The 14,361-nt window shown below is 28.6% G+C and overlaps 2 protein-coding genes across 2 annotated transcripts; both read left to right on the forward strand.

Moving 5' to 3' along the window:
- Positions 1 to 222: 222 nt before the first annotated feature.
- LOC145242921 (protocadherin beta-15-like) lies at positions 223 to 4,152 on the forward strand. The gene is made up of 3 exons (XM_080106032.1): positions 223 to 2,685; positions 3,000 to 3,162; positions 3,475 to 4,152. The coding sequence occupies exons 1-3, from the start codon at positions 295 to 297 to the stop codon at positions 3,762 to 3,764; spliced, it is 2,844 nt and encodes a 947-aa protein (XP_079962158.1). The 5' UTR covers positions 223 to 294; the 3' UTR covers positions 3,765 to 4,152.
- Positions 4,153 to 5,596: 1,444 nt separating this feature from the next.
- Positions 5,597 to 13,985, forward strand: LOC145242919 (protocadherin beta-15-like). The gene is made up of 4 exons (XM_080106030.1): positions 5,597 to 5,733; positions 8,117 to 10,582; positions 12,395 to 12,557; positions 13,564 to 13,985. Exons 2-4 carry the CDS (start codon positions 8,189 to 8,191, stop codon positions 13,851 to 13,853), a joined length of 2,847 nt encoding a protein of 948 aa, XP_079962156.1. The 5' UTR covers positions 5,597 to 5,733; positions 8,117 to 8,188; the 3' UTR covers positions 13,854 to 13,985.
- The last annotated feature ends 376 nt before the right edge of the window (positions 13,986 to 14,361 follow it).

The following is a 14,361-nucleotide window of genomic DNA, read 5'->3' on the forward strand; positions in this document are numbered from 1 at the left end:
TATATATATATATATATATGATTGTATGTTAATTATCAATATTTTGTAAGATAAACTTGTAGTATGCTTCGAAACTACTTTATTAATTAATAACATAAAATATTTTATCGTTAACATGCAAAGTATTCATTTATTGCTAAGTTGTGTTTTTTTAGAACAGTGAATATGATTCCATAGTATTGTTAATGTGTTATCTTCTGATGTATTCCATCTTAACAAAGATGTATATTTTCATTTCAGATATATGGTAGATCTTAATTTTATTGAAAGCTTTTTTGATATTATATCAAGAAAATGTGGATACAATTATATATGCTTATGTCTGTGTTGCACATTTCTCTATGTGTGGATCTTATATACTATGTAGAGGAAGGAAAAAGTCCAAATACTTATTTGGGTGACATTGCAGCTGATACTCATCTAATGGATGATATAACAATTAAAGAACAAAAAGAAATCACATTCAGCCAATTACGTAAAGGTATTAATCAGAATTCTAAATTATTTCGTGTTTCAAAGAACACTGGAAAACTGTACACTGCCCAAACATTGGATGCTGAATCACTTTGTACTTACAATGTAGAATGTTTTCAAATGGTTGATGTTGCTGTGAAAAAGGCATCTGCATTCATCAAATTATTAGAAATCAAAGTTATCATCAAAGATGTAAATGACCATCAACCTGAGTTTCCAAGTAAAGACATTAACATTCACTTTCTTGAAACTGATTCAAAAGGAACAAAAATATCAATTCCAAATGCTATTGACAGAGATGTAGATATTCAGAATAATGAAATTACTTATAATTTGAGAAAACGGAGAGATGAACCCTTTACATTATTTTCATCAGAAAGTGTTGATGGTTCTTCACAACTTGCAATCATATTAGATGGAAACCTTGACAGAGAAACAAAAGACATGTATCAGATTCAAGTAATTGCAAAAAATAAACAACCTCCTGCTAAAGAAAGTATCTTACATATTCACATCTCTGTTTCAGATATCAATGATAATTCTCCAATCTTTTCTCAAAATGTTTACAATGTTTCAATCAAGAACAAACCTGATGCTGCATTGCCTATTACTACTTTGTCTGTGAAAGATTTAGATATAGGTAAGAATGGAAAAATATCTTATAATTTTAGTCCCAAAACATCAAACATGGCTAAAGCACACTTTGATTTGAACTCAGAAACTGGAGAAATCTTTTTGCTGAAAAAATTTACCACAAGCCAAAAACTAAAATATAAACTTTATGTCAAAGCTTCTGATGGAGGCAATCCTCCATTAAGCTCTCTGGCCATGGTTCAAGTGAATGTGATCAATGAACAAAATAATGCTCCAGTAATTGATGTAAATTTTGTATCTGCTTCAAAAGAAAATACGGTTGATATTTCTGAAGATATTAAGGTTGGAAGTTTTATTGCCTATGTGAAGGTTACTGATGAGGATGCTGACCAAAATGGAAAGGTTACTTGTACTCTTGATCACAATAAGTTTCAACTACAAAGTTTGGATACAAAGAAATATCAAGTAATTGTAAAGAAACCAGTGGACAGAGAGAGTGAAGATCACCATGACATTAGGATCAGTTGTGAGGATAAAGGAAATCCTCCTCTTGAAAGTGAAAGCAGATTTTCAGTCCAAGTGATGGATGTGAATGATGAACAGCCACAATTTTCTAAACAATTATTTAAATTCTTCATTGATGAAAACCAGAGATCGAAAATTCCTATTGGCACAATCAATGCCACAGATCCAGACTTGGGACTTGGAGGTAAACTGTCTTTTTCTTTAGTGAGCACCAATAAACAATTTGTACCATTTCGAATCACTGAAAATGGATTAATCTCTTCAATTATGTCTTTAGACCATGAGTTTCAAGATACTTATAATTTTGAAGTGTTTGTAAAAGACAAAGGAAGTCCATCATTGAATAACACTGTGAATGTGATTGTTAAGGTGAGAGATGAAAATGATAATGCTCCATATTTCACATTTCCCAGTGTTAATCCTTATAATATGGATGTAACATATTACCCACATCATACAAAGAACATCAGCCAGATAAAGGCATCAGACAGTGACAGTCAAGAGAATGCATTTCTAAAATATGAAATAATCAGAGGCAATAGCAAACAGATATTCAGCATCAACCAGTACACTGGTTTGTTATGTTCAACTCATGTCCTAAGCCAACAAGATGCTGGCTCCTATGAGCTGGAGTTTCTAGTGAAGGACAGTGGTAGCCCAGTTCTATCAGCCAGAACTACTGTATATTTGACACTGACTGTAAGCAACAAGACATCAGAAATGTTAAATGCTGTTAACATCAAAAAAGATAACAAGATCCACCTGACTTCAGCAATTATCATTGTGTCTGTAGCAGTGACAATAGCTGTGATCATTACAGCTTCAATCTCAGTGTGTATCCTTCGCTGTTGCAATCCTCGAAGTGTTCCAGTAGCAGAAGGCGGATATGTGAGTAGTGGTCAGAGGCATTTGATAAGTCCTCCTTACCCAGCAAATCCTTGGTCTAATGTTGCTCTTCCTACAAGTGATGCAGTTGATATGAGAAGAAGCAGTCAACCACCAACACCCAGAATGCAAACCCATCCTTACTCGAGTGCTCAACATATGCTATCATCTCAGACACAAAAACCACAGTCACATGCAGAAAGTCAGGTAATTTTTTTACTCCTTATATTTTTATAGAGACTGCTTATTATTAAGGTTTATTAATGTAAGCATAGAAATTATTTGGAAAAATTTGAGTCTTGTGAAATAATGTTGTTAGCTTTTATAAGTTATAATGCTTCTTATTATTTATATAAAATTGATTTTTTTAAATATTATCATCCACACAGTGAAAAGAAATTTTTTTTATTACTTTTAGACTATATATTCAATGAGCTAAGTGGAACAGAAGTGTATATTTATAATGAATAAAATCGCCTTTTTATTTAAAAATAATCTTTTTTGTTTTGCATTTTTATTAGATGTATATCCAGGATATTGCACTGCCCTCGAGTAGTAATAAACCCAACAAAAGGGTCAACAGAGAACCAGATTATTCCAGTAGAGGTTCTATAAAGTCTTCTCAAAATGCAAATAGCGAAGGTTGGAATGAAGTAAATTCTGGGCACTGTGGAAGTGAGACTGGTGAGTGATATATTCTCTTTTATTTTTATGACTTATAAAGTTTATAAATCAGTTTTGTTTTCATCTACTAGATATCTGTAAATCTTAACTTACATATTTTGAGAAATTTCTATTTTTAATAGTTTCTAAATTCGATTTTATTTCTATTAATTTATTTTCAAATACTGATACAATTTAATATATGAAAATATTTCAGTCTTTATGATTGTGTCTATTTAAAAAGAAACTCAACAGAATGATTGCAATGTGAACTTTGTCTCAAATTAAGTTTTTATATGTTAAAATGGATTAATGTGATTTTGAATTTTTCAGATGCATATCCATCACAATATTGTAACCCTCCTCCTTCACATAATGACCAACATGCAAGAACAAAGATGCGGCCTTTGGGGCAAGTTGCTAGCTACCCTAGTGATACCACAATAGTAGCCAGAGGATTTTACACACCCTATATGAATGAAAACGGTTCCCAAATAGATGCCAAGTCTTACTCGGATCAAGACAGTAATAGTCTTTCTGGAAGAAATTTACAATCAAGAAATGTACCTGCAAGTGGAAGTGAAACTTCTATCAACAGACCACTGCCTCCCGTACCCCATTAAACATGTATTTGTACTAAAGATGTCATGTAAAAACGATTGTGTAAATATTTGAATTAGTTCTAAATATTTTAATTACTGAAAATATAGTATTTAAAACAAACAGGCAGTTTTCAATTCTCTACATTCATCATAAAAATCTTTACTCCTCTCTACAAAGTTGTTTGCTGATATTAAAATGGGGCCATAAGAACTTTTTCCCATTTTTTTTTATCAATTGCACTTTAATGTTTTGTTTTGTTTTGTTTTTTCTTGCAATTTTAGTTACAGTTTCATAACAATTTGATTAAACTAATAATTTAACAAGCAATAGCATAATTGAATTTATCTTAAATCCTATTTAAAAAATGTAAACAAAAAATAACTAGTATGATTAAAATAAAGCAAAAAATCGAAAATATTTATAGGATTTAAAATTATCCAATTGATTTTGTTTGGAGTATGACTTTTTAGGTAATATTGAATTCTCTTTTTAAAAGTGTAAATATTTTCTTACAAGAAATTCAGTGAAAAAAGAGAAAGGAGGAGAGAGGTGAGGAGCAAAAAAAAATGAATGTAAAAAAAATCCCAGGCAACATTGAGTAGGTACAGCTAATTTAAACTATAATAATATTCAAATTATTTGCAAAAATCTTTTAAATGATGAAATGAAGGATTTCTATTTTAATATTGGAGTAATTTTTCCAAAAAATATTTAGCTATTTTTTTTTTATTAATTTGTTTTCTGGTCTATATAAATAAAACAGTAGATGTATGTATGTGTGTGTGTGTGTGTGCCTCTGTTTAACTAATAAACTCTTAAACTACTTGTCATGTAACACTGAAATTAACAGGAAATAGTAATCATACTTCAAGGATGATTTATAACAAGTAAAATTTTTGTTTGTATGGATGAATGAATAATGCGTACAGAAATATGTCAGCAAGTTGAAATGCAAAGTGTTCATTTTAACTTGCAAGAAGTTTTTATTAGTTTTATGCATGCACAAATTTAACTATTACTTGAAGTGATTTAATTTTAAATCTTTCTTATCTATTTGTCAGATTAACTCAAATGGTAGGTAACACAACTAGAGCGCTAAATGAGGGAACACACTTTGGAGGGGTGGGGGCTAAATGTTTTAGTTTCTATTTTAGATGATTGAAATCCAAGTCATTTTTTTAAACTTTTGAAATCATTACTATTTATATATAATGTTCAATATGGAATTGGCTCTGTAATAATAAATACAAAATGTGCCTGAATTAAAATGTATTTACATGTATTCTATGATTGGGAAGGTCAGGTGCCTCCTGTTAGTTTAAAATATTTGTAAAATATTATTAAAAATTGCTAATGTATAAAAGTGTAAAAACATTTACCTTTTAGAATTACTTCCATAATATATATGTGGTTTTTGTTTAAATAAAAAAATTTAAAAAAATATTTTTCTATTGAGTATTAATTCATATCAATAGGAAATTTATTCATAAAAATATGTAAATATGGTATTTTTCTAAAAAGTAGATTTCCTCTTAAATTAAAAAATTATTTACAAAATAAATAAATACAGGGAATATTTGTAAGCATTTGGATAAACTAAAATAATCTTTCTATTTCTTACCAAAGAGTAAATAGAGTTATACAAATAGGAGGAAAAAAAACAATTTCTATACTTTTTAATTAAATTTTTTTTTACTATAAGTATATTGCTCTTTTACTGCTAGAAAGCTTCAGCAATTTATATGTTTAAATAGAAGAAAGTGTATGATGAAACTACAACTGTTTTTAGTATTTATTGCTGAAAAAAGTACAATTTTAATCAGCAGCAGCCATTACATACACAACACACAAAGTAGGACTGCTGATTTCCATTCTCTATGAACTATACAAAAGGGACACTCATGAACATTGTGTAAGAATAGCAGCTGCAGTTTGGAAAATATTTGTTTCTTTCTCCTTGCGTGAACACAACTTAATTTGACATTCAAGGTGAGTTTATTCAAAATATTATCTCATTATTTATGTATAATTATAACAAATTTAGTTTTAAATATATTATGATATCTATAAGACGCCATTGCTGTTGTTAGAGTGAATGCTACAAGGAAATTCTTTGTTTAGTTCTTATTTTACTGATCATTTCAGAAAGAAGAAATTTCTTTTCTCTTGTATTTAGCCATTTCCTAAGCATATATTTTAATGATTTATTCTTATAATTTCTTGACTGAAAATTTTTTTTAGACTAAATATCTATTTGAATATGCTATAAAAGCTTTTTTAATTTCAAAGATTTCTTTAATTTATTAACTCATTACTCAGAATGTATTTTATCATAATACTTATAGCCTGTAATAACAAGATTCTCTCTGGTTTGTACTTGAATTTCGTTTTTAAAGATACTTTTATATTTACTTTTACTTTAATTTAAGATTTGAAATAGAATTGATCTGATTGTAAATATTTATTTAAAATTATGAATGATATATTGTTTCTTATGTTTTATTTTGTGAGTTTTTACTGAAACCAAATACTCACAGTTATGTTCTTAATGATTGCTTTATTTTGTGCAATCCATGCATTTATTTGCATGAACAATTATTTCTAATACAAGTCTCCAATTTATAGCAATTTAAAATATTTTCTCTCATTTTGTAAGATATTTTTTTATTTTATATTAAAATACGTTGCTTAGTAATTTTATTTACATGGTTGATGTATTTTTATTGTATGTTCAAGTGTTTTTACTATTGTATGTTTTGCATTAATTTTGCTGTCTATATGATTGCTTATTTTGCAAACCCATTTCATCATTTGCTGAGTCATACTATATAAATTTTGACAATTATCTATTCTGGCCTCAACTCATTTTTTCATTGAATAAGTGTAATTACAAACTATTTATGTGCTTGTTGGTTGCAAACTTATTTCTGGTTTATCTTATTTTTAAAGATTATTCTATTTGATTTATAAGAGCATAATAATTACAAGAAATATTAATTAAAATAATATTTATGTATTTTCAATCATTTTAATTATTACAAAAATACTTTTCAGAATTAGCTTTTTCAATCAGTATCTTAAAATAAATTATATCATTGTTTTTAAATATTTCTATCATTTGGAATTTTTCTCTGTCTATCAATTTTGATCTAAAATAATTTGTTGACAAAGCTTTATCTTTATTATGATGTTTACACAGTAGGTGATGAGAATTTATTTAGCTTTCAGCAATTGTTAACAATTTGTCCAATGAAATTATTAGGAGTCAGAATTTGCCTTCAGCAAAATTCGTTGAGCATGAGAAACCAAACTTTAAAAAATGAGGAACAATTATTTTTATTCATGATTAGAGAAAATATATAGAAATTCATCCAAATGGAATAAATTTGTTATTTTTAGTAATTTACACTTTTGTTGTTGTTTTTTTGTATTTTCTAAGAACATCTGTGTGTGTGTGGGGGGGTGTCTGTGTGTGTGCGCGTGTAAAATAAAGTTAATTTTATTTCACTCATGAAAGCAGGAATTTTAAAATATATGCTTCTGCTTAAAAATATTTATATTGAATAACTCAGGTATTCAATTCTTTTCACTGAAAAGTATTCATAATTAGGAAAAGGTATAACTTACTTTTATGCCACATTCTTAGTACTTTCTTAAAATATAAGAAAATAGATTCACTGAAATTATAATCAACTTTTCATAAAAAAATCCAATCCTAAAATGTTGAAAAATGTTTAATTGTAGTATTTACAGTTTTAAATTTCTAAATATGATAGATGTTTATGATCTGTAATATAGACGATGAAAAAGTTTCAAAAAAACTTTTGTAATTCTAAAGACATAAATCAATTGACTTATTAGTAAAATTAGGACAAGTAGGGAACATATGATTTTATGTATTATATAATACACTTATTCATCTTTGTATACTAATATTCTGTCTATCACATTCAAATAATCAAAATATAGGAAAAAATCTGAATAGATATTACCAGAGTCAAAACCAAATCTAACAGTAAGAGGCCGAGATCTTAAACATTACATGAAATTATTTGAATGAAATCTTATTAAGAATTAAGCTATTTATTAATTAAAATATAAATTCATATAATTTTTTTCAAGTTTAATAACTATTAAAAATAGTAAATCATTTAAATTCTGTCATTGAGTTTTATAGGGAAAGAAAAATCTAATATTTAATAAAAAATTTTTTTAAATATTTTATTAATTTTAAAGATAAATTTATAAAATATGTGAAAAATAATCCTTATTTTTAGACAAAGTAAGCTAATTGCTTACTTGATGTTCTGTATGCAATAATAAAATAAATCTTTTTGCTAAATTATTTATTAAATTGTTTTATTTTTTCCAGGTTGTGGTTGAAAAAATACATTTACACATTTGTCAGTTGTTATGATTTTATTAAAAAAAATAATTTCCAAATATGTTAATACATGTATGCATATGGATTTTTATGCTTAATAATTGTCAATCTGTTGATCTCACCTATTATGTGAAAGAAGGACAAAACCCTCATACATACCTTGGAGATGTTGCTGCTGACACAAATGTCATTGACAGTGTACCATTTGAAGAGAAAAATGAAGTGACATTCAGTTTATTGACACAAGGAGTGACAGGCACTTCTTTGTTTCATGTGTCTAAAGAAAGTGGTAAATTGTACACAGCCCAAACCCTTGATGCTGAGTCTCTATGTACATACAATGCAGAATGTTTTCAAATGGTTGATATTGCAGTGAAAAAGTTGACAACTGTTCTTAAGTTATTGGAAGTAAAAGTCATCATTCAAGACATTAATGATCATCAACCTGAGTTTCCAGAAAAACAAATTAATATAAAGTTTGATGAAGATGTAGCTAAAGGTACAAAAGTATCAATTCCTAATGCCATAGACAGAGACATGACTATTCCAAATTCAGAAATAATTTATGAACTCAAAAAGGAAATGAGTGAACCATTTACTTTATTTATTTCCAAAAGCGTTGATGGATCTTCGCAACTTGCAATAAAATTAGAGGATAAACTTGACAGGGAAGCAAAAAATACGTACAAACTTCAAATAATTGCAAAGAATAAACAACCTCCTATTAAAGAAAGTGTATTGGATATTCAAATTAGAGTTAATGATGTGAATGATAATTCTCCAATCTTTTCTGAAAATGTTTATAATGTTACAATAAAAAACAAACCAGATGCTGCTTTAGCTGTTATCACTTTATCTGTAAAAGATTTAGATTTAGGTGAAAATGGTAAAATCTCATACAGTTTTAGTTCAAAAACATCAGACATTGCTAAAACTCATTTTGATTTAAATTCAGAAACTGGAGAAATTTTTTTGATGAAGAAATTTACAACTGGGCAAAAACTGAAATATAAACTTTATGTAAAAGCTTCTGATGGAGGCAATCCTCCATTAAGCTCTCTGGCCATGGTTCAAGTGAATGTAATCAATGAACAGAACAATAGTCCAATTATAAAAGTGACATTCTTTTCTTCATCTACAGAAAACACAGTTGATATCTCTGAAGACATTAAAGTCAGCAGCTTTATTGCTTATGTGAAAGTAACTGACCCTGATTCTGGCCAAAATGGAGATATTAGTTGCCATCTAAATCATGATAAATTTCAACTCCAAAGTCTGGACACAAAGAAATATCAAGTGATTGTTAAAAAGCCATTGGATAGAGAAAGTGAGGATCACCATGATATTATTGTTCATTGCGAGGATAAAGGATCTCCTGCTTTGGAAAGTGAGAAAAGATTTTCTGTTAAAGTGATGGATGTGAATGATGAAAAGCCGGCATTTTCCAAGAAGACATTTCAATTTAAGATCAATGAGAATGAAAAGTCTCGAGTTCACGTTGGCTCAATCAATGCAACAGATCCGGACTTGGGAGCTGGAGGTAAATTAAGTTATTCTCTCTTGCCAAGTAATAGACAATTTTTACCTTTCAAAATTACTGACACTGGCTTGATTTCAACAATTATGTCACTGGATCATGAATTTCAAGATCTTTATGAATTTCATGTGTTAGTGAAAGATAATGGAAAGCCATCATTAAATGCTTCAGTGAATGTTGTTGTTGAGATCAGTGATAAAAATGATAATGCTCCATATTTTACATTTCCTAGTGTTAATCCTTATAATGTAGATGTTATCTACTATCCACATCATTCAAAGAACATCACTCAGATAAAGGCATCAGACAGTGACAGTCAAGAGAATGCATTTCTAAAATATGAAATAATCAGAGGCAATAGCAAACAGATATTCAGCATCAACCAGTACACTGGTTTGTTATGTTCAACTCATGTCCTAAGCCAACAAGATGCTGGCTCATATGAGCTGGAGTTTCTAGTGAAGGACAGTGGTAGCCCAGTTCTATCAGCCAGAACTACTGTATATTTGACATTGACCGTAAGCAACAAGACATCAGAAATGTTAAATGCTGTTAACATCAAAAAAGATAACAAGATCCACCTGACTTCAGCAATTATCATTGTGTCTGTAGCAGTGACAATAGCTGTGATCATTACAGCTTCAATCTCAGTGTGTATCCTTCGCTGTTGCAATCCTCGAAGTGTTCCAGTAGCAGAAGGCGGATATGTGAGTAGTGGTCAGAGGCATTTGATAAGTCCTCCTTACCCAGCAAATCCTTGGTCTAATGTTGCTCTTCCTACAAGTGATGCAGTTGATATGAGAAGAAGCAGTCAACCACCAACACCCAGAATGCAAACCCATCCTTATGCAAGAGCTCAAAACATGTTGTCTACTCAAGGACCAGATTCACAGCCAGCACCAGATTCAGTTTCCCAGGTAACAATTTTCTTTCCTTGGGTTAATTTTATTTATCTGACCCTTATTTTTTTTACATTTGTATATTTGTTTTTACATGTTACGGTATATGTTTTATTCATATTACTAATGTTTAACTTATTCAATGACAGCGATAGGTTTTTTTAGAGTTATTTTCTTTATAAAATCATCCAATAATTTAAAAATAATTCGAATATATTATATGCATTTAAGAATGATTTATCCATCAATTCATGATTAGGGCTACGACAAAAGCATATTCTTTTCATTGTTTTGACTCTCAAGTATATATCTGACACAGTTAACTAACCAAGACTTCATCACTCTATGTAAAAGCATGTAATATATCAACGGATACACACTTGAGTCAAAACAATGAAAAGAATATGCTGTTGTCCTAGCCCCATTCATAATTGTGACCTATATTATTTGTGAGATAAAAGTAGAAACAAAAAAGGCTTTATGTATTTAGCCATCTCTTGGTCACTTTTTCCTAACCGTTTCACACTCTTTTATATAAAGGCTATTCTCTCTCTCTCTCTCTCTCTCTCTCTCTCTCTCTCTCTCTCTCTCTCTCTCCAATTTGATGTACTTGCTAAACAAATTCAGGTGTTCTCATGCTATAAGTATTTCAAGATGATCTCTTACATTTTGATAATTGTAATATCTCTCCATCTTAGTTTTTAGCTCTTTCTGAACTTTGTAAATGAAAGCACAAGCAACTTTTAGAAATGGTTCTATTTCTAAATTGCTATATTCACCCTTTATAGTAATGATTATTTTGTACTGCTTCATTTGTTGTATAATTGTAGGATTAAAATAGTATTATGGAAGTTTGGAATCAAGTCTTCCCTTGCTGTTATTTCAGATCATTTGGAATCATATTAGCAAGTTTTAGTCTCCCCTCTATCAAGGCCAGACAGAGGTTTGGGGGGAAATATATTGTATGTATGTATACAACAAACTGTCATTAGCATATAATGCAATGCTCTTTTTGTAAACAAATAGAGCTTAAGCATTTGGATAATGTTTGATCATTGTAATTTTGCATACCCGTGTTAACAGCAGCCAAATAGCTCAACAGTTAGAATCGCCAATTGTCGAGTTTCAATCTTGGCTTGAGGTAGTTGCTAGTCTAATCACACAAAACTGTCTGACTATATATATATATATATATATATATATATATAGTAGAAATGGTAATTTATAAAAACTGAAGAAATTGCTCAATATTGTTGTAGAGCAAATATGCGTTTTATTTTTTATTACCGTATCTTTCTGTTAAGTTACATTATTGTCTCAGCTATCCGGCCTCTTTCATCTCTTTCACTCTTTCATCCCATAATAACGAACATTTCTGTAAAAGTCTGAGGAAGCTACTGACGGCCAAAAAAATGGCCGGGTAGCTAAAACAATAATGTAACTTAACAGAAAGATACGGTAATAAAAAATAAAACGTATATATGTATATATATATATATATATATATATATATATACATACACGTTTTATTTTTAATTTAACTACTATATATATATATATATATATATATATATATATATATATATATATATATATAGTAGTACTGAAAAGAAAAGCCACACTTGTCATTATTTTTAAAATTTAAGTTGAATTGAATGTAACTGTTTAAACAACCTATACCTCATTTGATTCACATTCTTCTATAATTTTACCTGTTCATATTTGACTTTTAATTGAAGTATCTTCGTGTTCACGTCAATTTAAAAAATTAACTTCATTAACCCTTAACTGTTTCATTAAAATATGTTTATGTATTGTATTTTTTATTAGATGTATATCCAGGATATTGCATTGCCTTCCAGTAGTAATAAAACTAACAAAAGGGCAAACAGGGAACCAAACTATTCCAGTAGAAGTTCTATAAAGTCTTCCCCCAGGAAAAACAGAGAAGGTTGGACTAAAGTAAATTCTAGACACCATGAAAGTGATCCTGGTGAGTTATATATTATTTTTCTTGTTTAATTTTCTGTATGCAAAAATAGTTTTAATTTTGATCATTTGTTTATTGCATTTATATAAGTCTCTCACTGCTCGAATTTGTTTGATATCCCCAATGTTATGTTCTATAAAAAATCATATGTTTTATAAAACATTACTTAAATATCTTTAAGAAACCCAATTATTATGATATTTGATAAAATAATAAATAGGATATTTTCTTGATAAAATTTAACCACGTGTTTCAATATTTCATGGTATTCAAAATTTGTTTATTTTTATACACTGTATAGTACTTTTTTGCACAATTTTACTATAGCTACATATGACTGCATTTGAATATGATAATAGTTAAAACAGTTACAAATTTTAATTTTGTGTATATAACATTATTTTATGTATCTACATAAAATTTTATGTAAATATTATTAGTATTTACTTTGTCAATACACAATACGTAAGTAGAGCTAGGTAGTAAGTTTTGAAAATATATTTGGCAATTAAGCTATACAGAATTTTCCATGTTTCATCTTCATGAGGATCTGTCAGGCTATTCTAATTACTATATATATTTTCAAAAATTACTATATATATATATATATATATATATATATATTTTATTTGTTTTTGTTTTATTTGTTTTATTTATACAAAAGTGCATTTTTACCTAAATGCGAGTTAGGAATAATTTTCCCTTTGACCAATTTGGTACCCCCTAAATGGGGAGCAGAATATATATATTATTTTTAGAATATAATTATCCACTGACATGTGTTTTGTCGTCTACGACTCATCAATTTAAAAATTATATATATATATATATATATATATATATATATATATATATATATATATGAAATTATATGCAATCATGTTACTTTTATGGAAAAACAAATTTTTAATAAGTAACTGAATGTGATTATATATTATTTTAGAATCGCAATTTTGTATGTTTGTGTTTCATATGTTCAAATTGGGTAATACAAATTTGTATTTTTCAGATGCATATCCATCACAATATTGCAACCCTCCTCCTTCACATAGTGATCAACAAACACGAGCAGAGACACGACCTTTGGGACAAGTTGCTAGCTACCCTAGTGACACCACAATAGTAGCCAGAGGATTTTACACACCCTATATGAATGAAAATGGTTCCCAAATAGATGCCAAGTCTTACTCGGATCAAGACAGTAATAGTCTTTCTGGAAGAAATTTACAATCAAGAAATGTACCTGCAAGTGGAAGTGAAACTTCTATCAACAGACCACTGCCCCCCTTGCCCCATTAAATATCTATTTGCACAAAAGATGCTATGTAAAAACTATTGTGAAAACATACTAATTAGCTCCAAATATTTTAATTATTGAAAATACCATATTAAAGAAGTTAAACATCTGATTGTTTAAAACCTTGTAAATAATGCAATTAATGATTTTTTTTCTCAATAGATATTACGTATATTACTTTATTTAGGCTTAATCTGCTTTTCAGTTTAAATATATTTGCCTCTGTTACTCTATTAAAATGTATTTAAAAATTTTTTTAATAATATGATGATGCTCACAAAACATTGTTATATGTATGACATTTGTGGATGAAATAAGAATTTTGCAAAACAATATGAAATCTGGATTTTTTCGTGATATTGAATTTGTGACAATTTATTAAGAACATTCAATGTTCAATCATTGCATTCTTTAAAGTACATTTTACATATTTTGCCTTATTTTTCTCTGTATTATATTTTGATAAGCGTGTTACAACCATCATACTTCATAATAATTTCTGGCTACTTT

This window comes from Euprymna scolopes, chromosome 21, assembly GCF_053919585.1.
Source record: "Euprymna scolopes isolate OS-2025 chromosome 21, ASM5391958v1, whole genome shotgun sequence".
Lineage (NCBI taxonomy): Eukaryota > Metazoa > Mollusca > Cephalopoda > Sepiida > Sepiolidae > Euprymna > Euprymna scolopes.

What these genes read in the sequence shown, in the direction of transcription:
- LOC145242921 (XM_080106032.1), top strand. Translation starts at nt 295, where the DNA reads ATGTGGATACAATTATATATGCTTATGTCTGTGTTGCACATTTCTCTA. An exon ending in AGTCACATGCAGAAAGTCAG is followed by an intron (nt 2,686 to 2,999) that starts GTAATTTTTTTA and finishes CATTTTTATTAG; the next exon opens with ATGTATATCCAGGATATTGC. An exon ending in GCACTGTGGAAGTGAGACTG is followed by an intron (nt 3,163 to 3,474) that starts GTGAGTGATATA and finishes TGAATTTTTCAG; the next exon opens with ATGCATATCCATCACAATAT.
- LOC145242919 (XM_080106030.1), top strand. Translation starts at nt 8,189, where the DNA reads ATGTTAATACATGTATGCATATGGATTTTTATGCTTAATAATTGTCAA. An exon ending in CACCAGATTCAGTTTCCCAG is followed by an intron (nt 10,583 to 12,394) that starts GTAACAATTTTC and finishes ATTTTTTATTAG; the next exon opens with ATGTATATCCAGGATATTGC. An exon ending in ACACCATGAAAGTGATCCTG is followed by an intron (nt 12,558 to 13,563) that starts GTGAGTTATATA and finishes TGTATTTTTCAG; the next exon opens with ATGCATATCCATCACAATAT.